Here is a 23,018-nt window from a genome sequence, read left to right on the forward strand (position 1 = left end):
AGTTGTGTGAAGAGAAATAATAACAAAAGGTTGTCTGAATTATTAAGTTATAGGGGTTATAGTGATATCTTGTAAATATAGGGACAACAGCAATATGCTTTATAAGTAACAAATTAAGATAATGCTTATTCAAAATAACTAGCCTACTTCGGAAAAGGGTTAAACATTTTCTGTTAATTTCAATCACATTTGTAATTTCATAACATCTCAAGTATTCTATAAACAAATTAATCTCTGTTGTGATTGAATCGGTCAATGTGAGCCCACTTTATCAATAACAAATATATTTGCCCCATTAAGAAAAGCAATAAGGGGGCTTTTTTTTTTTTTTTACTCCAAATGACAATTGTTTATTGGACAGTTATTAAAAATCTTTTGATTTATTCACCTTGAACAAAACTAAAAATTATAAATAAGTCTTTAGTTTCAAAATAAATGTGTCAATTTTGGGGATTTTCATTAGCTACATACATTTTCAGCATTTAAAAAAATGATTAATATTAGACCAAATTACCTCAAAATCAAACTTTAGACATTGCAGGCAATGATCTCATGGATCAGGAATATTTTGCAATTTATAGTGACAAACAGGTGTTAAGGTAAGTGCTGTGGTAGTTTTTGTTGCTTTTAAGTTTTTTGGCAGAAAATATAATCAAATGTGCCTTTTGCCCCGCAGGGCCTTTAGTCCCATTGTACCCTAATATTCTTTAACTTAAATGTTAGTCTACCCAGAAATGAAAATTCTGTCATATACATATTTTATTGTAAAATCCTGTGGTTACAGGATTATAAAACTGATGGAGCAACAAGTTGTGTGAAGAGAAATAATAACAAAAGGTTGTCTGAATTATTAAGTTATAGGGGTTATAGTGATATCTTGTAAATATAGGGACAACAGCAATATGCTTTATAAGTAACAAATTAAGATAATGCTTATTCAAAATAACTAGCCTACTTCGGAAAAGGGTTAAACATTTTCTGTTAATTTCAATCACATTTGTAATTTCATAACATCTCAAGTATTCTATAAACAAATTAATCTCTGTTGTGATTGAATCGGTCAATGTGAGCCCACTTTATCAATAACAAATATATTTGCCCCATTAAGAAAAGCAATAAGGGGGCTTTTTTTTTTTTTTTACTCCAAATGACAATTGTTTATTGGACAGTTATTAAAAATCTTTTGATTTATTCACCTTGAACAAAACTAAAAATTATAAATAAGTCTTTAGTTTCAAAATAAATGTGTCAATTTTGGGGATTTTCATTAGCTACATACATTTTCAGCATTTAAATATTTAATTTTCAGCATCAGCATTTAAATAAATGATTAATATTAGACCAAATTACCTCAAATTATATTTTGGCAGAAAATATAATCAAATGTGCCTTTTGCCCCGCAGGGCCTTTAGTCCCATTGTACCCTAATATTCTTTAACTTAAATGTTAGTCTACCCAGAAATGAAAATTCTGTCATATACATATTTTATTGTAAAATCCTGTGGTTACAGGATTATAAAACTGATGGAGCAACAAGTTGTGTGAAGAGAAATAATAACAAAAGGTTGTCTGAATTATTAAGTTATAGGGGTTATAGTGATATCTTGTAAATATAGGGACAACAGCAATATGCTTTATAAGTAACAAATTAAGATAATGCTTATTCAAAATAACTAGCCTACTTCGGAAAAGGGTTAAACATTTTCTGTTAATTTCAATCACATTTGTAATTTCATAACATCTCAAGTATTCTATAAACAAATTAATCTCTGTTGTGATTGAATCGGTCAATGTGAGCCCACTTTATCAATAACAAATATATTTGCCCCATTAAGAAAAGCAATAAGGGGGCTTTTTTTTTTTTTTACTCCAAATGACAATTGTTTATTGGACAGTTATTAAAAATCTTTTGATTTATTCACCTTGAACAAAACTAAAAATTATAAATAAGTCTTTAGTTTCAAAATAAATGTGTCAATTTTGGGGATTTTCATTAGCTACATACATTTTCAGCATTTAAAAAAATGATTAATATTAGACCAAATTACCTCAAAATCAAACTTTAGACATTGCAGGCAATGATCTCATGGATCAGGAATATTTTGCAATTTATAGTGACAAACAGGTGTTAAGGTAAGTGCTGTGGTAGTTTTTGTTGCTTTTAAGTTTTTTGGCAGAAAATATAATCAAATGTGCCTTTTGCCCCGCAGGGCCTTTAGTCCCATTGTACCCTAATATTCTTTAACTTAAATGTTAGTCTACCCAGAAATGAAAATTCTGTCATTAGTTACACAGACTAATATCCATTCAATGAAGTAAGTCATTGGCTTAGAATGACATGAGGGTAAGTAAATAGACAAGAAGTTTGAGTGAATGCCCATTTAAATGAGCAAATCCATGCTTTTGGCTGTAATTTCTAAATTATACCGCAATATGCGAAACATGTAAATATCTACAGTGCATATACTGTATATACATTGAGGTTTTATAATCCATCATTGCTCATCATCATGAAAAGGAAGCTCATGCAAGTTAGATTACTAGAGTTAATGTCTAACAGGGTGATCAACAGAGTCTTTATATGGTTTAACACCTGTGGACACAGTTCTATCACTGCAAACGCACACACAATAAATACCTGGAGACTTCACATTAGTCTCAGGACATCAGTTGAAGAAACCTTTTTCAGAAGAAATAAAGTTCTCTCCATCTTTATCAATGTGTGTGTGTGTGTGTGTGTGTGTGAGTGTGTGTGTGTGTGTGTGTGTGCACTTGTGATGATGTGTCCTTTTGAGTCCAAGTCAAGGTCCAGCTTACTGACCGGAACTCATCTCACTGGTCACTGATTCCCCAGCTTGCCCATCATGTCTAAAATATCTGTGTGTATGTGTGTGTGTGTGTGTGTGTGTGTGTGTGTGTGTGTGTGTGTGTGTGCATGTATTGTATAACATTTGCTTTATCAAAACAAACAAAAAAAAAAACATAATTTTAGCATAAGTCAGCAAAACTGCTGCATCACTGTAAAATCAAATTAGTTGACCTTACTTAGATTTATAAGGCAATCCGTTTGCATGAATTTTCTAAGAAAACATACTTATTTGGCTCAAGTAAACTGAACTTAATTTTTTAAGTAAACTTATCTAATAAGTGATTAAAGTATCATTGTTTTATTTCATTATTTCAATTGAGTTATAGCAAGTCTTATACAGTATAAGAGAAAGTATGACTGGAATCTTGGTTAGCCACATGAAACATTGGATTATCCTCAGTACTTCTTAGTGCACATAAAACTGCACTTTTGTAAAGTACAGTTAAATAGAGATGAATGACTTAAATTTAACAGGCTACAAGTTCACCAGAGGTAACACTAATAACCCTAATGGTGACTTCACACAAATAACTACTATCAACCAGCTACAATAAAACAACCACAATAGTAATAAGGATTAAAACTATATTCATTTTAAACCTTGTACTGTGTTGAAATTTTTAACCTAATTTGGTGTTCCCGGTCAAAAATGACTGGCCTATTAAAAATTGCTTATAAATCTCTCGTTATGCTATATTATCACCAAATAGTGGATTAGATCTTTTTTGAGTGAAAAAAAGCATTATTTGTGGATAATTTTGGCAATATTAAATAAAATATGAAAACATTCTGTACTATTTATCACACTAGTGTGCTTTAATGTTTAACCAGGAAGTTTGTTTTGAAATGCTTTTATTTTGTACAAAATGGCACAAAGTCACACTTGTGGTGTTCCTGATCAAAAATTACCAGCTTATAAAAATTGCTTATAAATCACTCATTATGCTATATTATTACCAAATAGTGGATTAGATCTTTTTGCCAACATGTTTTCTTCCAATTAGCATAGGTTTTGTATTTCTTTTTGGAACTTTTTAATCATAGGCCTCATTGACATGAGCTTATGCACCTCCGTTTTTGAGTGAAATTTTTGTGGATAATTTTGGCAATGTTAAATAAAATATGAAAACAGAACTATCTTTGCCCCACAGTGACCCCTCTCCAATAGAATCTTTCTTTGATGATCTCTTTCATCATGCATTGTGTATTTCAAATGCAGAGCACACATTTGCAAGGCACATGCAAAAAGCTATTGTCAATCATGTGCACGAGGACACAAAACCACCAGGTGTTCATTGATTTGGTTTGTTATTTATTAGAAAATATAAAATTAATATAAACAGTATTGGTATTTTTGTTCCATGAAACATTCTTTATATGACAGTGTTCGGGTGTAAATAGGCTTAGGACAGTTTTCTTTGTCACAATGGTCAGATTTGACAGGGAACACCACAAGTGTTACTTGGTGCCCCTTTTCAGAAAATAAAAGCATTTCAAAATAAAAACATTTCAAAGTAAAAAAAATGTGTGATCTTCCCCATTCATTTTCAATGACCGGTCATCTTTGACCGGGAATGCCACAATTCTATTGATTCTATTGGAGAGGGGTCACTGTGGGGCAAAGACAGTTCTGGTGTGTGTGTTTGTGTGGTAATGTTGGATGGATGAATGGATGTTGATGCAGTTCAGGGTAGGATAAAGTTCATCTCTGTGAAAAAGAAAGCATGTAATACTCAAAAGAGTTTGTGTGTGTTACGTGAGTATTTGTGTGTGAGTGTGTGCATGCATGTGTGTGTGTGAGTGTGTGTTAGTGCACATGTGTGTGTGTATGTGTGCGTGCACAGATCCAACAATCATGTCATGGTCCAAATCACTGAGATCACATTTTTCCACATTCTGATGGTTGATGTGAACATTAACTGAAGCTCCTGACCCGTATCTGCATGATTTTATGCACTGCACTGCTGCCACACGATTGGCTGATTAGATAATCACATGGATGATTGTTGGTGCCAGGTGGGCTGGTTTGAGTATTTCTGTAACTGCTGATCTCCTGGGATTTTCATACACAACAGTCTCTAGAATTTACTCAGAATGGTGCCAAAAACAAAAAAACATCCTGTGAGGGGGAGTTCTGCGGACGGAAACACCTTGTTGATGAGAGAGTTCAACAGAGAATGGCCAGAATGGTTCGAACTGACAAAGTCTACGGTAAATCACATAACCGCTCTGTACAATTGTGGTGAGAAGAATAGCATCTCAGAATGCTATTCTGAGATGCGTGTTGGCGCTGTTTTGGCGGCACGAGGGGGACCTACACAATATTAGGCAGGTGATTTTAATGTTGTGGCTGATCAGTGTATGTGAACATGAATATGATTAACATGCTCCTGAACACTCAGTTTTTCTCTTATTTTTGATTTTGGCCTACAATCAATAAGTTCCAAAAAGAAATATAAAACCTGTGCTAATTAAAAGAAAACAAGTTGGCAAAAAGATCTAACCCAATATTTGGTGATAATATAGCATAATGAGATTTATAAGCATTTTTGACCGGGAACACCAAAAGTGTAACAAGGACCACTTAAATGTTTTTATTAATGACAACTTTAGGATTTAGAGAGTAATGGTAACTGAATTAAAAGTAGTAAGAATTGCCAAAAAATTAAGCTTGAGTCAATTATAATTATTTTTTTTTTTATTTTTTTTTTCCCCAGATAAATATTAGTATTTACAGTGTATCTGGCAAGTGGCTGACAACTCTTGCAATTGAAATCAATTAATGGTCAGTCCTGTCAAACAGTCCACTCTCATAGACTGGTCAAATAAAGAATTGGCCCTACCTTTCCAAAGAGAGAGAGAGAGAGAGAGAGAGAGAGAGAGAAAATGAACATATTATCCGATACAGTCACACTCCACAGCAGCTTTCACAACAGAAGTAGTTTCACATCCTGGAAAAAAAATATGGAATTTCTGTAAGTTTGTTATTAACTACTGTTAATCATTGAGAACTGACCAGTCTCCAAAATGTGTGAGAAGGGTTGAAATGCAGCATGCATTAAAATTCTGTCGGTCTAAAGTTATTACATTTAAGCATGCAGGGCATAAGAATGATTTAAAAAGTGGGCAGTAAAAAGTAAAGCTTATCTCCCAAAAAGTGGTGGGAAGTTGTTAATAAAATGTCTTATTTCATAGGAGCACACAAAACATGATAAAAGTTTGAAGAACACAGATTGCACATTTGATCACTTTTACATTTGAAGACTTTGGCAGGACACAGAAAAGTTTATTTCTTTTTAAATGGAAAATGAATCTCAAATTGTGATCAAAACTGGCATCACTTCATGGAAAAGCACTCAATCAGGTTATCAATCAGTTATAACAATGATACATACAGTAGTCTTACATAAAGTAATAAAGATGGATGATACCAAATTAATTAATAGCCTTCTCATACAATATGACTATATTTGCTTTAAGAGCTAATACATGCATATAAACTCACGACAAGCTAGATAAACAGTGTGTAACGTAGAATATTTTTCTAGTGTAAATAAAATAAAATCCCCATAAGTACAGGCTCTCAAAAAGACAATCATAGCACCTCATAAAACACATAATATAATAATTAAAAAAAAAAAACATATACTTGAGTAAAATATAGCAACGAAATATGAATTTGTACTAGCATCATTCATAAAAAGAGCAAATATAATTTGCATAAAATGCGACAGCCAATGACCATTAAGTCATTTCCAGAGCTCCGCCCCTCAGGAAAGTGGAACTACTTCCTCTAGCAGGTGCGCTCCAACCCGGGACAACTGCTAAACTCTGCGTAAAGGACACTTTGGTCACCTCTGTCCCCACACTTTGTCTAAATTTCAGTTTATTTTAATTTTACGTCTATTTAACGAGTCCGCGAGGATTTTCAACAAGACCGTATTGATGTTTACTGACATGGTGTCCAAGTTGACATCGCTTCAGCAGGAGCTCCTGAGCGCCTTGTTGGACTCGGGGGTCACCAAGGATGTGCTGGTCCAGGCGCTGGAGGATTTGTGTCCATGTCCCCCTGAATTCGGAATAAAAGTGGAAAAACCCTTATCCCCAGGTAGTATCCACGGCGGGAGCGACGATTCAAAGCCGGTGTTTCTGACTCTGAGCAGCGTGCAGGGTAAAGAGAGCAAACTGTCCGGTGATGAAGGCTCGGATGACGGGGATGAGTTCGACACGCCGCCGATCCTGCGGGAGCTGCAGTCTCTGAACACGGAGGAGGCGGCGGAGCAGCGCGCTGAAGTGGAGCGCATGTTATCGTGAGTCACATACAGTTTGTCAGAGATTGACATTGCAGTTCAGTAAATAACTAAATGTCGTCTTATTAAAAAAAAAAATATATGCAAACAATGCAGCGCAACATTTTACAGTGTCCATGTTACACATTATGTGTTATTATAATTAACTGTAGGTATAACTGGCAATCAGAACAACAGTGCCTAAATATGAGCAGCTCCACAAAATAAACATGCAGCTTATTGCTATAGTTCATAGTTTTAATCACTACTTATGTAATTAAACTGGAACATAAAAACTAATGTAAAGAGTTACCGAATCTAGGAAAATATCCAATAGTTTTATCCAATTATTTATTTATATTTATTTTTCAAAAAAGGCCCGAAAAAAGATTTGCATACCCATTACAAAATTGTGTGGGCTTTAAGAAAAAGAAAAAGAAAAGAAATTAGTTTTTAAAATATTTTTGATTCCTTCTATCTTATTGTATTTTATATTATTTTAATTATTTAATTACCACATCTTGTAACTTGTATTTCTAGCCATTTTGAGTGAGCTCTTTTAAATGTGTGTAGGCCTTTTTGACAAAATTCGATATGATCGCGAAAAATAGAAATAGTACAACGCGCAAAGGCAAAACGAAACCACGTGTTGTTGTTATTAATTTATTTCTATAAATCATCAACAGAAAGATACACAATATCGTATGAATAGAGGGAAAAGATATCTAGTTATTCATTGTCCAAAGTTATAGTCTTAAATCAACATCCTCGACCACACTCTAATGTGAGGGTTTATTTCCGAATACAAACATTTGCGGACTCCCTCATATTTATTACATTTTTTATTTTAATGGATATTAAAACAAAATATGGAGTTAGTTTTATGAAGGCAAATTAATATAATCTGGTTAGATCAAATGGAACATGAAACGAATATTGTTCTTATTTTAAATTTATGTTACATAGCTTAAATTTTAAATAGCTTGTATTAGCATATATAGTCTTGCTACATTTATTTATTTATTTATTGTTTTTGCATCTATAGACGCTTATTAATCTCAGTGATAGTCGACGTAATATTGACAACATAGTCTCATGGTGAAAAAAAAAAAAAAGTCTTCCATCATGTTTCTCTCAAAGATTAAGAATACATTTCTGAAAGACTAACTAATTTAATCAGTAAGTCTACTCGTGAATTTAACTACTGTTATATGTTTAAGTTTTTAATGCTTTTGCACAGCAGGCTACTTCTGTTGCTTGCTAATTTGAGAATTTTGCTATTTTTTAAAAAGCATTTTCAAATGTCAAAACAACGGTAGTTTTAAAGGGACATAGGCTAATTCTACACACAAACGCAAAAAATAAATAAATGTCGAAATAATAAATTGTTGATTATGAATGCTAATAACAAGAGTTTGTGTTGTTGTCAGAGAGGACCCGTGGCGGGTCGCGCGCACTGTTAAAGGATACATGCAGCAGCACAATATTCCCCAGCGCGAGGTGGTTGATGTCACGGGTCTCAATCAGTCGCACCTGTCTCAGCACCTGAATAAAGGAACACCGATGAAAACTGCCAAACGAGCCGCGCTTTACACCTGGTATGTGCAGAAACAGCGCGAAATCGACCGACGTAAGTCAACATCTCTTTTTACATATGTTAAAATTATTACAACTTAATAAACTATAACGCAGCTAATTAAACTGTGTTATGTTTTAATTTTCTTGTAATGCTTATATATATATATATATATATATATATATATATATATATATATAAAATTATAATAATAATAATTATTATTATTATTATAATTATTATACTGAATTGTTTAGGCTATAGGCCTTATTCTGAATAGGCCAGTTTAGCATATATATATTATAATACTAATATTATGCATTTTAATTATTTACATTTTACAACATAATACAAATACAGTAATATATCTACAAATTAACCATGGGGTATGTTGATCTATATAAAAATCTTTTGTGAATGTTTTCTATTTAGTGATTTAAAAATATATATATATTCCTTTAATTCTCACATTTTGGTTAGATGAGATCATTTTGCAGCTACTGTTTTCAAATAGAGCAAAAAATATGAATATTGTAGACTGAGATTTTTTAAAATGCTGCTATTTACTGCAATGTATTTGCCGTTGACTTGCTCTGAACAACCTACTATTATGAAGGTCACTTTGGCCAGGTCAGTGTATATAATTTGAGCTCTGCTCTGTAAGCCCCATCATAACAGTGCTCATAATTGGGCTTACTTTATGGGACTCCCCATCCAAGCACTATCTATCATGAATCTGCCTTACTCTGCCCCAATGGTGTCCCCCTCTTATTTCCGCAGAGTTCGACCGTGTTCAGGGCTGTGACCCCAATGACTCAGGCAGTCAGGATCAGGTCCTGTTTTTTTTCCCAGAATTCAACCATACCGGACACAGTTCGGGGGCAGCGGGAGGTTCAGGAGCGCCAGTTGGAGAAGAGGGGGAGCCAGGCTCTAAGAGAGTGAGGCGAAACCGTTTCAAATGGGGTCCAGCCTCTCAGGAAATCCTCTACCAGGCTTATGAACGACAAAGGAACCCCAGCAAAGAAGAGAGGGAGGCACTGGTCGAGGAATGCAACAGGTAACCTTAAACCAGGGTCAGAAATTATTATTATGTGTTTTATTTATATAGCGGCTTTTCAGAGCTCAAAGATAGTTTACAATCAAGAATCAAATAAGAGAACAAAAAAATCACAGTGAATAGAGCATAAATCAGTGATACAAAAATTAAAGATTATCAAAGATTATCATTTAGGAGTAGGAGGAGAAAAACTATGATAATGTATGAGTTCTGAGCTGAGATTTGAAGGTAATGATAGAGGAAGTGCAGCCGAGTATTATTAATGGGGCTTGGGGCAATAATGTCAACGACAGTGACACAAATGCCCCAGAAATTTAATATGTGCAGGCAAAAACTGCCCCAGCAATGAATTATTATATATTTTAGACATTATAGTTATACATATTAATATATATATATATAAGATACAAATATATAACTTACAATATATAAATTGATACTGTTTTCATTTTATTGGTAACATGATAATGAACTGATTAAATTCAAAAAATTAAATTAAGGATAAAACACAGTGTGATTATTATATGGTTAGAAAAAAATGCCCTTTAAAAGTATAAAAATGCCCCTGAAATTAACTCCAGGGGGAAAACATTGCCCCTTAATAAAAAAAACTGACACTGACACTAAAAACAATGAGCAATTATTTGTATTTTTTTAAGCTCCATGATATAATATGTGTGCTTAAAATGTGGATATTAAAATATCAGTTCCATGATTTTTTGGTTGTTTTTAGAGCAGAGTGTGTGCAGAGGGGTGTGTCGCCCTCTAAAGCTCATGGACTGGGTTCTAATCTGGTCACAGAGGTTCGGGTGTATAACTGGTTTGCTAACCGGCGTAAGGAAGAGGCCTTCAGACAGAAGTTGGCGATGGACACGTATACTCCCCACAGCATGAACCCTCTGCTGTCCCATGCATCCTCACACACTCAGCACCATCACAGCAACTCGGATTCCAGTAAGATTTCCCTGCAGTGCAACTACTCACATATAACACACACATGCACACGCGCTCACAAAAGCAAATTAGTGTGTGTGTGTTTCATTGGAATTCCACGGTACCTTTGATACACCCACAGGTGAGATTTGAGGACACAAAATCACATGCCACATCTTTAGCGTCAAACCAGGGTCAAGTCAATGTTTGAGTTTGGTGGCTTGGAGCAGGGCCAGCCCATCCTACAGGGCGATACAGGCGGCCACTTAGGGTCCTGACGTGCCTGGGGTACCCCGCGAATGCGTGCAAAGTAAAGAACTAGTCATAAGATTAAGAAACATTGATGACTTTTATTTTGAAATTCTCTGCAGTCCTATGGTTCCTGTCATGCACACATTAAGGAGAATGTGCAACAGGCATGGACCTGATCATTTAGCATACATACAAATCACAATGAAGGTGAAAACTAAAAACATCATATTACATAGAGAATGAGCTCTGAATAATCTCAAAAAGACAAATAACTGAAAGTTACAACAAATAAAATAACAGCAGTGTATCTAAAATCGGCAAGAAGCATAGCTAAGCAGTACACACTAATCTGCATAATTTATTCATAACGCAAATTTTTTTAATTTATTTTATTTGCTGTGTAACATCGTTGTGTAACATTTACACATAGTTATGTGAGTAGTTGAAATGGAATTTCAATTATTGTCAGCAGTATCCTATACAATTTAAACTATCTAAAACTATTTTAAACAGCATTTTCTTATTTTGTTTTACTTTAATGTGTAACACTTATGGTTGTATTTGTTAACATTAGTTAACTACATTAATTAACATGAACTAACAATGAACAATACTTAATAATCTTAGTTAATGTTAATTTCTACATATACTAGAGTTACATATATTTAAGTTAACGTTAGTTAATACATTATGAACTAACATGAATAAACACTAAACAATAAATTTTTATAAATCAACATTAGCCAAGATTAATAAATGCTGTAAAATTGTATTATACATTGTTAATGAAACCTAATGCAAACCTTGTATAATGTTACCCAGTAATTATCATACTTGCAGTTTCCATGACCTTATATTAATTGAGACCCTAGTTTATTTGTACTTCTAGAAAAAGTATAAAAGTGATCAAAACTAGGTGATAAAATGGTGACCTATCACAGCACCTAAAATACACATATTCGCTTATGCATGCATGTATATTTTAACCTAACATCTTCATGTTGGGAAAAAAAGCTATTGGTCACTTTAATTTTCATCTACCGAGGTATACCATATAGTGCTTCTTTTTTAGTGCTTTCTATTAAAAAAATCTGCTCATCACATTTGGGTGTTTTAAAGTTATGACAATTTTCACACCGGGGGGCCCATTTTCATGATTTTGCCTAGGGCCCCACAAACCCACGGGCTGGCCCTGCCAGGAGGGAGTGATTGCATAAAAAAAACAAATAATAAAAAAAAACACTTGAGCACATATGTTTCCCCTAAATGATTCAGTATTTTTAAAACAATGTAGTTGTTTTAACATGAACATACATATTTTTTATGTTTTCAGCTACACTTTAGTTGGGTAAAGGAGCACACAGTTGCGTTTGGTTGAAAAGCTGTAAACCGTCAGCCTGTGAAATGGGACGAATTCCGCAGAATGTTTACAAATGGATTAATATTACGTCAGGCGAGTGAGTCAGAGATCAGTGTGTTTGCTCAAACTGTGTGTTCTGCTACAGTCACTGACCTCAAATTGTTCAGAAGCTCTTTGATTGTATTTATTTTCCTATATGAAGGAAGAAAGCAGCCAACATGTAGCATAAACAGGTATGTTTTGGGGAATACATTTTATTTATGTAATAGAAGAATGAGAATATGTCAATCTTATAAGACGGTTTTTATAAATGCCGTCTATTGGAGTGTTTGGACTGTGCAGACTCTTATCATTTTTGCTGATATACAGCTATGCAACAAGGTCAAATAAAGATAGACAGAATCAGGTCAGTATGTGCAACTAGGAATGTTTTCTCTCTTTTTTCGCTATTTTAAACTTCCTTGTGATATTATGCAAATGTTTTGTCAAAGCTTAGTAGTGTAATTAATGATATACATATATCTCTCCCTCTTGTCTTCTTCAATGCAGAACTCAGGTATAGTCAACAAGGAACCAGTGAGGTCACTTCCTCGACAACCATCAGTCACCATGGTAGCAGCCAATCAGTATTGCAACAGGTGTCTCCAGGTAGTCTGGACCCCTGCCACAGCCTGTTATCAACGGATGCCAAAATGGTAAAGCAAAAAACTAGTATCTATTGTCCTATGTATTAATCAAATTGTAATATAATCATGGACATGTATGCTTTGACAAATATAGTATAAAAAGTGCTGTACATTCTACCTGCCTGTTTCTTATACCAGAAATATAATATGCGGCAGAGATCAATGCACATTTTACAGACGTGTTTGATAAAGCCTTTATTTGAAAACTGACTCAACTAGGTCAAAGAGAACATTGATCCAGCATGTGGAGGCAGTGCATATGAAACCCTGCCTTTATTCACTTTTATGACTCGTGTGAATTGTCCACCCCCCCACATTGCGTACTGTGGATGTTGTTTCCTAAGGGGAAAAGAAACCTTGCCCTTACTTGCAAAGTGTTTGTGTACCTTACATGTATTTACATAGTGTATGTGTGTGTGTGTTTCCAGATCTCAGTGTCAGGTGGAATCTTGCCTCCTGTGAGTACCCTGACTAACATTCATAGTCTGTCTCATTCGTCTCATCATCACCAGCAAGCACAGAGCCTCATTATGAGTTTGGCTGCTCAAAGTGAGTGAATCACCTTTTAATTTCCTCTTTCTTTAAAGCTTGTATTTCCTGGGTTAATCTCAAAACTTGTCAAAAACATGTCAAGGTCATATTTCAACTCAGTCAAATATTATATTTTGAAAATGATCCCTTTTTTGTACCATTAATTTTTTTGTATTGTGACATTTTCATGACAAATAAGCACCCCCATTCTCAATACTGTAATGTGAACAAAATCTCATTCTCATTAGCGTAAACAATATAAAATATACAAAATAATATAATATATAAATAGAATAATTAAACTATAATATACTATATATATGTATATATATATATATATATATGATACAGTGTTTTACCTATGATTTTTTTTCAGCAGCAGTGCTGCTGTGCAAGTGTCCACGTGCCTGCAATGTCAGACCCGTATTTACACGTGTTGGTGAAAAAAAACCTTGGAATCATTATAGATGCGTTATTTGTGTTCACCTTGTCATGTGTGTTCATTTACTGGGAGCCTTTGACACTTGAAGGGCTCTGGAAGCCCAGATAGCTGTAATAGTAATAACTGTCAAATAATGAAATGCCTCAACGCTAAAAATTACTTGCACTATTTTTATTAAACATAAATACAAATAGATAATATAGCTGCAATCAGCCATGAAGGGGCCAAGCCCCCCTAAATTGCCTATGTGGCCTACAGGATCTATAGGACCCTCAGAGTGTATGGTGTATTTTGCAAATGTACACTGGTATACAAGTCATCCCAAGCAGGGAGTGAACTGGTACCTTTCTGTATTACAGCTCTGTGCACAATCCACTGAACCATGCTGCCCCGTAGTTGATAGCCAGCTGAGTGTCATACCATGCTGACAGTAAGCACGGCCAAACACAGCGGTTACCATTGTCAATTTCATATTGAAATAACTTTACAACAAAGATAAAAATCTAAATTCAATTAGCCTGCAATCATTCAGTAAACACAGTACAAAGACTCCAGTAAAAGAGAAATCAAACCAGATAACCTGCTTAAGCAGGGATTTGAACCCATGACTTTTACAATTATAGTCTATTGCTTAACACACTGTACCACTCAGTTGATATGTTTAGTAAGTGGCAAAGAGATAAGCTGAGTTTACAGTCAGCACACAAGTGTGGGTTTTCTTTTTAACTATAGGTGTGCCGTCTTCAAACAGCTCAGGTAACCTCAGGACTTGATAACGCATCCCAATTTTCATTAAAATCTGACAAAGCATTCAAAAGCCAAAATATTTATAATAATATTCAAAATGTCAGAGAGCTGATATCACACACACAACTGAAAGAAAGAACAGTCCAGATACAAAGTTCATTGCAACTTTTAAATTATTTTCAATTTGCCCAGAACAGGCACCCTTTCAATCTCCATGGCACCAAGGGTATGTTGCACAGACCACTGCACTATGAAGCCACAAGCAGTAGAAGTGCTAAAGAGACTTACCAAACTGAGAGTCAGAAGGTTTTAAAAAAATAAATAAATAAATAAATAAATAAATACATTAATTAATACATTTTGAAATTTCCCTCTGCATTTTCTGAAAACTTAAGGACTCAATAATACACCAAAATTTTAGCTAATATTGAATAAGCATTATGATCACTATGTGGCACTGTCTCCAAACTGCTCAGGTAACCTCAGGACATGATGTAGATGAAGCATACCAATTTTCTTTCAAATCTGTCAATGCATTCAAAATATATAAAAAAGTGTAATATAATTAAAAACGGCATAGAGGCAGTATGGCCAATATGCGAAAAATTGGGATCATTGAAATCCTCATGACCCAAGAAATCCAGAGACATCATCATGATTTTAGGACATATGGTTCAAAAGTTATGGGCAAAAACAACCATTTTTCACATTTCTTAACCCATAGGTGGTGCTGTCTCCAAACTCTACATGTACCCTCAGATCATGCTCCTGATGAAGCATACCAAGTTTTGTTTTGATAGGACAAAGTGTTGCCGAGATTTAGCCTTAAATCCTATTTCACGTCGACCTTTTCACGATGCTGTAATATTTCAACATTTGCAAAAATCAAAATGAAGTGAAGTCATATCTGTGTGGCTCGGTCTGGAGATTATTTTTATCAATCGTTTGGGAAAATCAGACCAAGTTTAAAGGATGTGAAAGGTTTAAACTGTAAACATCATAATCCAAGATGGCGGCAACTGTTACGGGTGGAGTTTTAATGGAATCATTAGGAGGAGAATAATTAGACAAAAAATAATTATGTCTCTAGGACAAATGGTTCAAAAGATACGCCCAAAAGAAAAGTTAATTTTTGACATGGTGGTGGTGCTATAGAGTATGCCCTAGAGACCCCAAATTTGGTTTGAGGCTATTCATGAGTCATCACCACCCCAATTTCATCAGCTCAGCTCCCAATGACACTATAAGATGTGTGCATTTAAAGGTGCAATATGTAACAATTTTCATGTACTAATTAGCCCTTTTTTGCCAATGTGTGAACGGCTTGTAAGGCAACTTAAAAAATGAGCCCTTCCCGGACTTCCTAGGTTGCCTATTAAAGCCTGTAGATTGATTTTTATGCAAAGGGAGCGGGTCGCTTTTGCTGGGAAAATCCAAATGATGTGATGTTTATGCACGCTCCCGAGAGCCTTGCCTCAGTGCTTGTCTTCCGCTATTCAACAGCGACAACAAACTGCAACACTAGGTAATGTTATCTTAGAGATGGAATCCAGCAAACTTCCGGCTCCCAGCACAACACCAACTCCTACACAAACTCAAAAAAAAAAAAAAGAAAAAAACATTTACTGTATCTACTGAATCCCGTCTGGCTAAGTGGGAACTTGATCATGGTCGAGCGAAAACTAGAGTAAACATCGGCAGGGCATTTGATTCCTGGAGGGATCTTCGTTCAGTTTTGGGGATCAAAACCGACCCTGAATTGGCGTTCTTCTTATTGGACAGGTGAGCTTACATAACTGCAAACATGTGAAATATATTGCCATAAGGACTGATCTGTGTAATTTTAGCTAAACTACAATAACACATGAAATGAATGCAGTGTTCAAGATAATACAAAAAGACCCATTCATTAGTGTAACATAACTTGGTTATACAGAAAATATATACATTCTGTTATTATAAAACAATGGCACATTGATATATCAGAATGACAGTTGTGATGGAATCACATCAATACTGAATTGTGTCAACATATTTGTAATGTACAGTCTATTTTATAAACAGCTACTGTCATCATCCACCAAATTTAGTTAACAGCTATTGATAAAGCTGGCTAGCTAGCTAACGCCGGCTATCGTATAAATGCAGTCAATGTATCATGCAAAGAAAAGTGATTACTTCAAACTACAGTCTCGCATAGCCAGACCTATATCCACACTTTGTTTTAGCCCTGTTCCAGCACTGGAGAGTCAAATATAATATGTTCACATTCAGTCTCTTTGTGCCTTACGTCATTGTTTTTGTCGATGTTCACATCTCTATGGAGTGTGTGCACGAGCGCGAGCACGAGCAACAGGTAGCTGGCTGCAGTTCACTTAATGGCCACATATGTCATTAATAACAAGGGTTTCTGAATCTTACATACTGCACCTTTAATGTATTTCACTCTGTTGCATAGATGGTGTTTTGTTTTTTTACATTAATTTTTTATATCATTTAAGCAAGCCAGCTAATATTCATTCAGAATATTTTAATTTTCTATAATAAACATTTATAAAGTTACAAAAATAACCAAAATTGCTTGAAGAATACAGACAAACTATATATTATTATCTGTCTATTAATTGGCAGCATGTTTCATTTGTCCTGTTCATTCCCTTTTGTTCTCTATTTATTAACAAAAATTATGGAACATGAATTAATCATTTCACAACTTCTATAGTTTAAAGTTATATCAAACACTACAAAACCTATTAATACAATAAATGTCCCAGGTATTTAGTGGAATTAATTAACTCTAAATGATGTTTGTCTGTCTGTCATTCAGATTTGTTCACCGATTCGTTCAGTGAAAATTTTTGTCAATCACACCTTAACCAGTAGGTGGCAACAAATGAACATCTTATATGTGTTTAAGTGAGTCATTAAACCATTGATAAAGCCCAGAGTCATTCACAGCTGAAACAAATAAAAAAAATTCAAATTTGTGTATCTACTAAAAGATTTCAGTAGAGTGTTTAAGCATTACATTTATGCATTTGGCAGACACTTTTATCCAAAGTGACTTACAGTGCACTTATTACAGGGACAATCCCCCTGGAACAACCTGGAGTTAAGTGCCTTGCTCAAGGACACAGTGGTGATGGCTGTAAGGATTGAACCAGCAACCTTTTACCAGTTATGTGCTTTAGCCCACTACGCCACCACTACTCTACTTACTAGCATCATATGCATTTTCCCACAAATGACAATAAAATATAGCTAACATTTTGGTGCTGTGCATGACTATACAAAAAGACAACATTATTAGCCTAAAAATAATTATAAGTGATTCAATTACGTCCTGATGTCGTAATGTCATCAGTCACTTTTACTCAAAATTCATCTAGCCAAATTTCTCTCCTTGTTGAACGAGAGTACCGAAGTATACAAATGACATACATCCTCCTCTCCTTCAGTCGATCAACAGATCCTGATCTTTGCTTGTTCAGTAAGGGGGCATATTCCTTCAGTGGGTCAAACCCATGATATGCTACTTCACAGCCTGCACTCTAATGCTATTGTCTCACGCTATAGTGTGTCTTGGCATGAAAAGCACCAAAGCAGTCTCACACTTTAAACTAGAGCTTATTTGCTTAGAAAGGGAGAGACGTAAGTGAACAAGAAATATGAGTCAGCGTATGGAGGTGAAAGAAAACGATTCATTCACTAAGAAGATTCATTCAAAAGCCAGATTATTTCATCACAGAAAAATCAGAACTGTGCACAGTGTAGAGAGTGAACAGCTGATTGGGGCTAGCAAGCGTTACTTTGCGTCAAGAGTATTAATGAACCATGTGAAATTTAAGCAGTGGTGCTCATAATTTAGATGACTGTATATAGTGGAAACATTGTGATTGTATTTTTTGTACTTAATTTTATTTGTTGATTTAAAGTTTTAACAGGATGATTTTCAGAAATGTATTTCAGTACTGAGAATGAGTGCAGAAATGAAAATGTACAGTCATGAAAATGTCACAATGCCAAACATTTTAATGGTGACACTTCAGTCATTAGTTTGCAACTTCAGTTTGCATGTTGAGGACCACTATAATTAAAGGGGCAATATCATGGAGACAGGTTTCCTTTACTAGTTTAAAATAAAAAGTGTTCAATGTACTATGTAGACATAGTCTTACTTTCACATCATAAAGCTCCCAATCCACCCAGACAATTTATTAAAACAAAACATAAAAAACTAGAGATTCAGAAATCATCATACATTTACATATGGCTGCCAATGTTTACATATCAATGCATATTTAGTATTTAGCTCATTTGGACCTCTCTGATAAAGGTCAGTATGAACTACATCGGTAAGCGAAGTTTAGCTAATCTTAACTTAGATCATTTAACAGTCTTAGTGGCCTTTCACTCTGAGCTTGTTTTTGCGTCCATTCGTACCGTTTTCCAATTGTTTTTCGAGTGCCTTGTTTATTGCCTCTGTGACAGTTTAAAGAACTTCAGCTCATTAAAAAATGTGTCTTGAGACACCTGCTTTCTGTTCTATTCGTTGCACTGTGTCTAGTATTTTTTGAGTGCTAGAATGTGTTCGACCTGAATGGGCCCTTGCAGGTACAAAACGAGAAAAGCCTGCTTTATTCTAAGGATCAGAAAAAGATTGGAAAATTGTCCTTAAATTTAAAACTAAAACAATTAAAATCAAAATTAAAACTAAAACTAAAAACTAAATTGCAACTGTTTTTGGTTCAAGGGAAACATTATAAGTAGACTTATGGGAAATATCAAATTCTATAGCATATAGCACCTTTAATAATTTGATTTATATTTTTTTATTACATTTACATAATCATTTTGCAGATACATTTATCCAAACTTACAATTGAGGAAAAACAAAATCAATTACAGCAAAACTGAATTTCAAGAGTACGGTAAACAGAGTAGTACAAAAGCTAGAGCATGCATCACTTAAAACTATAACTGGTGACTTTGACAGCATTTTTATAATTGTTTGTCAGGTCTTGCATCTCCTCAGTCTCAGAGTGTGCCGGTCATCAACAGCGTATCTGGACTCACCACCCTGCAGCCCATGCAGTTCCCCCTGAGCACCAGCCTAACACCACTGACCACAGCACACATCTCCTCACAGCCCTTCTCACAGTCACACAGTAAATAAACAGCACACACAAGAGCACACACAGTGTCACAGAGCCTGAACTAACAAAGAACAAGCAATCACATACAGTTCTTTGATATCTGCAAATTATTCTTTTCTTATGAATGCAGAAATTGAACACTGATGGTCAGCTCACATTTTGCTGTTGTCTTTTTAGTGTACTCTCCAAAACAGGAAGTTGCTCAGTTTTCCCATCCCTCTCGATACATGACTATGGACACCAGCACTATCACACATCTGGGCTCCAGCAAGCAGGTCTAACTCAGCTTCATTTTCCAGCTTGACGTGTTGACATTTCTATATTTAGATAAACTGTGTGCTTCCGTCCATACAATGGCACTTAAAATGATAGTTCACCCAAAAATATGTATGACTTTCACTCTTTTCAGCTCTGTAGGTCTATACAGTGCAGGTGAATGGTGGCCAGAACTTTATAGGTCCGAAAAGCAAATAAAAGCAGTGTAAAAGTAATCCATATGACACCAGTGGTTAAATCCTTAACTTCATAAGTGATATGATAGGTGTGTGTGAGAAACAGTAGGTGGCGATATGCACAAAGAATGAATTGCCAAAAAAAAAAAAAAAAAGAAGAATGTGGAAGTGAAAGTAAAAATGGAGATTTTATAGCAAAAAAGGACTTAAATATTGATCTGTTTCTCACCCACACCTATCATAGTGCTTCTGAAGATATGGATTAAACCACTGGAGTCTTATGGATTACTTGGATGCTGCCTTTATGTGCTTTTTGGAGCTTCAAAGTTCTGGTCACCATTCATTTGCATTGTATAGACCTACAGAGCTGAAATGTTGCTCTGAAATCTTTGTTTGTGTTCAGCAGAAATAAAAGTCACACATCTGGGATGGCATGAGGGTGAATAAATGAACTATCCCATATGGATTGCACTGTATGTCAATGCATTAGATGGCAAAGCATCGAACCAACTGGCATTTGTTTTAATGAAAGATAGCACAAGCACACATTTCAAGCAAAACCATTCACAAAAACCAGTTTGTTGCTTTAAATGATACAAAATAATAATAATAATAAAATAAAAATATAGATAATTATACTGTTCAAAATTAATATTAAAACATATTTGGACACTCTCTGGTTGTCAAATGTGGAACATGTCCAACTACACATGTGGTTACTCTGTTTGCTCTGAGAAAAGGTCTAACATCATTTCACAAGTTCACTGGTTCATATATATTCCTGAAGCACATTAAGGTAAATTAAATTAGTGTGCTGTCTATGATGTAGGGGCTCGAGCCTGGGCTTGACCTCTGAGACCTCTGATATAGGATAAAACTATAATTTAATATCACAGAATCAACCTGAATACATATTTTAAGGGTTAGATCAGGTAGAATTAGCTCTTTAAGGTAACAATAACAGGTTACCACTTTTTATAGTGTATGTTTTGAGCCTATAGTTGTAGTCATGATGGATAACCTCTACTCTATCATTTCTGCAGTGTCCTTTGCAGGCCTGGTGAATAAACACATGAGTGAAAACTTCCTCGGCAGCTTAGCAACAGCAGTGCCTGACATCTGCATTCATCAGTTACTGTGGTAACCCCTCAGTGTGGAGAACCAACATGAGCGGCACTGCCTGTGGATTCTACGATAAATGAATAATAGTGATTTATATATAACACCTTTAAGCCATAGCGGATGACAGAACAAACTGATGGAAATTGCTGGAACAATTGAATACTGAGCCAAAGGTTTCACACCAGTCAGTTTTAGCTGATGAAATCTTCCATTATACTGTAAATACAATTTAATGAGGAAATATGGTTTATTATAATATACAAGGTCAACTTTTCAAGCAAAACCACAAAAATAGTCAGTCGATCACAAGTGAGTTTTTGTTTTGAACATATATTGTTTGAGATTTGAAATGTATCCCATATTCTAAAAGAAAAATAATCACTATACCATGTAAATTCACGTTCAGTGGTTTCTACATTTCATTGCATGGACTTGCACATAAAAGTTATCCCAAAAGATCCTTCAAATGTAATTGCTTCTCAGGGACTGATTTCACACAACTCCATTGTAGCTAATATTATGAAAATGTGTATAACTTTCTAAAGACTGTGCTATTTTTATATATGTTTTGGAATCACCTCAATCATATTTATATTTGTGTAAATTGACAGAAATAATACATTTTTGAAGAATATTTCCTGGTTGTAGTGCTCATTTTTACTTATAGTCAAAATAGGTGTTCATAAATGTGTTTTTTGCATTTTTGTCAGTTAATGTACCCTATATGCAGAGACACTCATTGCTTTTTATGTCTTAAGAAAGCTTTCACACATTAGTTAAAGGTGTGAATGAGGGGTGGGGACTGATATGGGCAATAAAAGGGTGTGTTTTTGTTTTCCCATGCCCTATTAGGTCTATTTCCTCTTTTGTCACACTGGTCAAAGGGCTAAGTATCATCTTAGAATAAACTTTTAGGAAGTGAACAAGTCCTTTACTCTCTTCACTTGACTTCAGTAGCATGTGACTGCAATTTCCTTCCCCATAGAAGCTAAATCAGCTAAAACTTAGAGCAAAAGTTCCAGTCGGTAGAGCAAAAAGGAATAATCTGGAGCTTAATTTCACTCAAAGCAAGGGGATTACTAATTAACTGCACTGTTTCTGGGTTTTCTCAGTGCATGTGAAAAGCTGCCGCATTGAGGAAACTACTATCGATGCATTTTAATTGAATCAGCAGTGCTTCTGAGTTTTTATGTAGAATAGGACAAATGGGAAAATATACATTTGTTAATATATAACAGTGTGGAGGGTAACTAAAAGCATAACAAATATAAAACAAATTGAAACATCCTTGCACAAGGTAAAGATAAAAAAAATATTGCTCAAACAAAAAGGTAATTATATCTAGATTCCTAAAATATACACTGCGTGCACAAAAGTGAGTATTCTGATCTTATCATTATTTCCATGCAAAATTTCCAACTCCAAACCATATAAACTTGAATGCTTATTGGATTCAATCATTTTCAGGTGGTATGTATTTGCGTAATGAGGGAGGGTGTGGCGAAAGTGACTAACACCTTATATCAAGGTGTGCATATTTATTAGG

At 34.8% G+C, this 23,018-nt stretch overlaps 1 protein-coding gene across 1 annotated transcript; it reads left to right on the forward strand.

Moving 5' to 3' along the window:
- The first annotated feature begins 6,703 nt into the window (after positions 1–6,703).
- Positions 6,704–22,106, forward strand: LOC127429186 (hepatocyte nuclear factor 1-beta-B). Its single transcript, XM_051678055.1, has 9 exons — positions 6,704–7,179; positions 8,589–8,788; positions 9,515–9,791; positions 10,525–10,745; positions 12,886–13,031; positions 13,451–13,571; positions 19,761–19,910; positions 20,076–20,173; positions 21,394–22,106. Exons 1-9 carry the CDS (start codon positions 6,815–6,817, stop codon positions 21,412–21,414), a joined length of 1,599 nt encoding a protein of 532 aa, XP_051534015.1. The 5' UTR covers positions 6,704–6,814; the 3' UTR covers positions 21,415–22,106.
- Positions 22,107–23,018: the final 912 nt, after the last annotated feature.

Source organism: Myxocyprinus asiaticus, chromosome 38, assembly GCF_019703515.2.
Source record: "Myxocyprinus asiaticus isolate MX2 ecotype Aquarium Trade chromosome 38, UBuf_Myxa_2, whole genome shotgun sequence".
NCBI classification, from domain to species: Eukaryota; Metazoa; Chordata; class Actinopteri; order Cypriniformes; family Catostomidae; genus Myxocyprinus; species Myxocyprinus asiaticus.

Bases quoted from the DNA above. Each gene is read 5' to 3' on its own strand.
- LOC127429186 (XM_051678055.1), top strand. From the start codon at position 6,815: ATGTTTACTGACATGGTGTCCAAGTTGACATCGCTTCAGCAGGAGCTC. The intron at 7,180-8,588 runs GTGAGTCACATA...TGTTGTTGTCAG, and splicing joins GAAGTGGAGCGCATGTTATC to AGAGGACCCGTGGCGGGTCG. The intron at 20,174-21,393 runs GTCTAACTCAGC...TCATTTCTGCAG, and splicing joins ATCTGGGCTCCAGCAAGCAG to TGTCCTTTGCAGGCCTGGTG.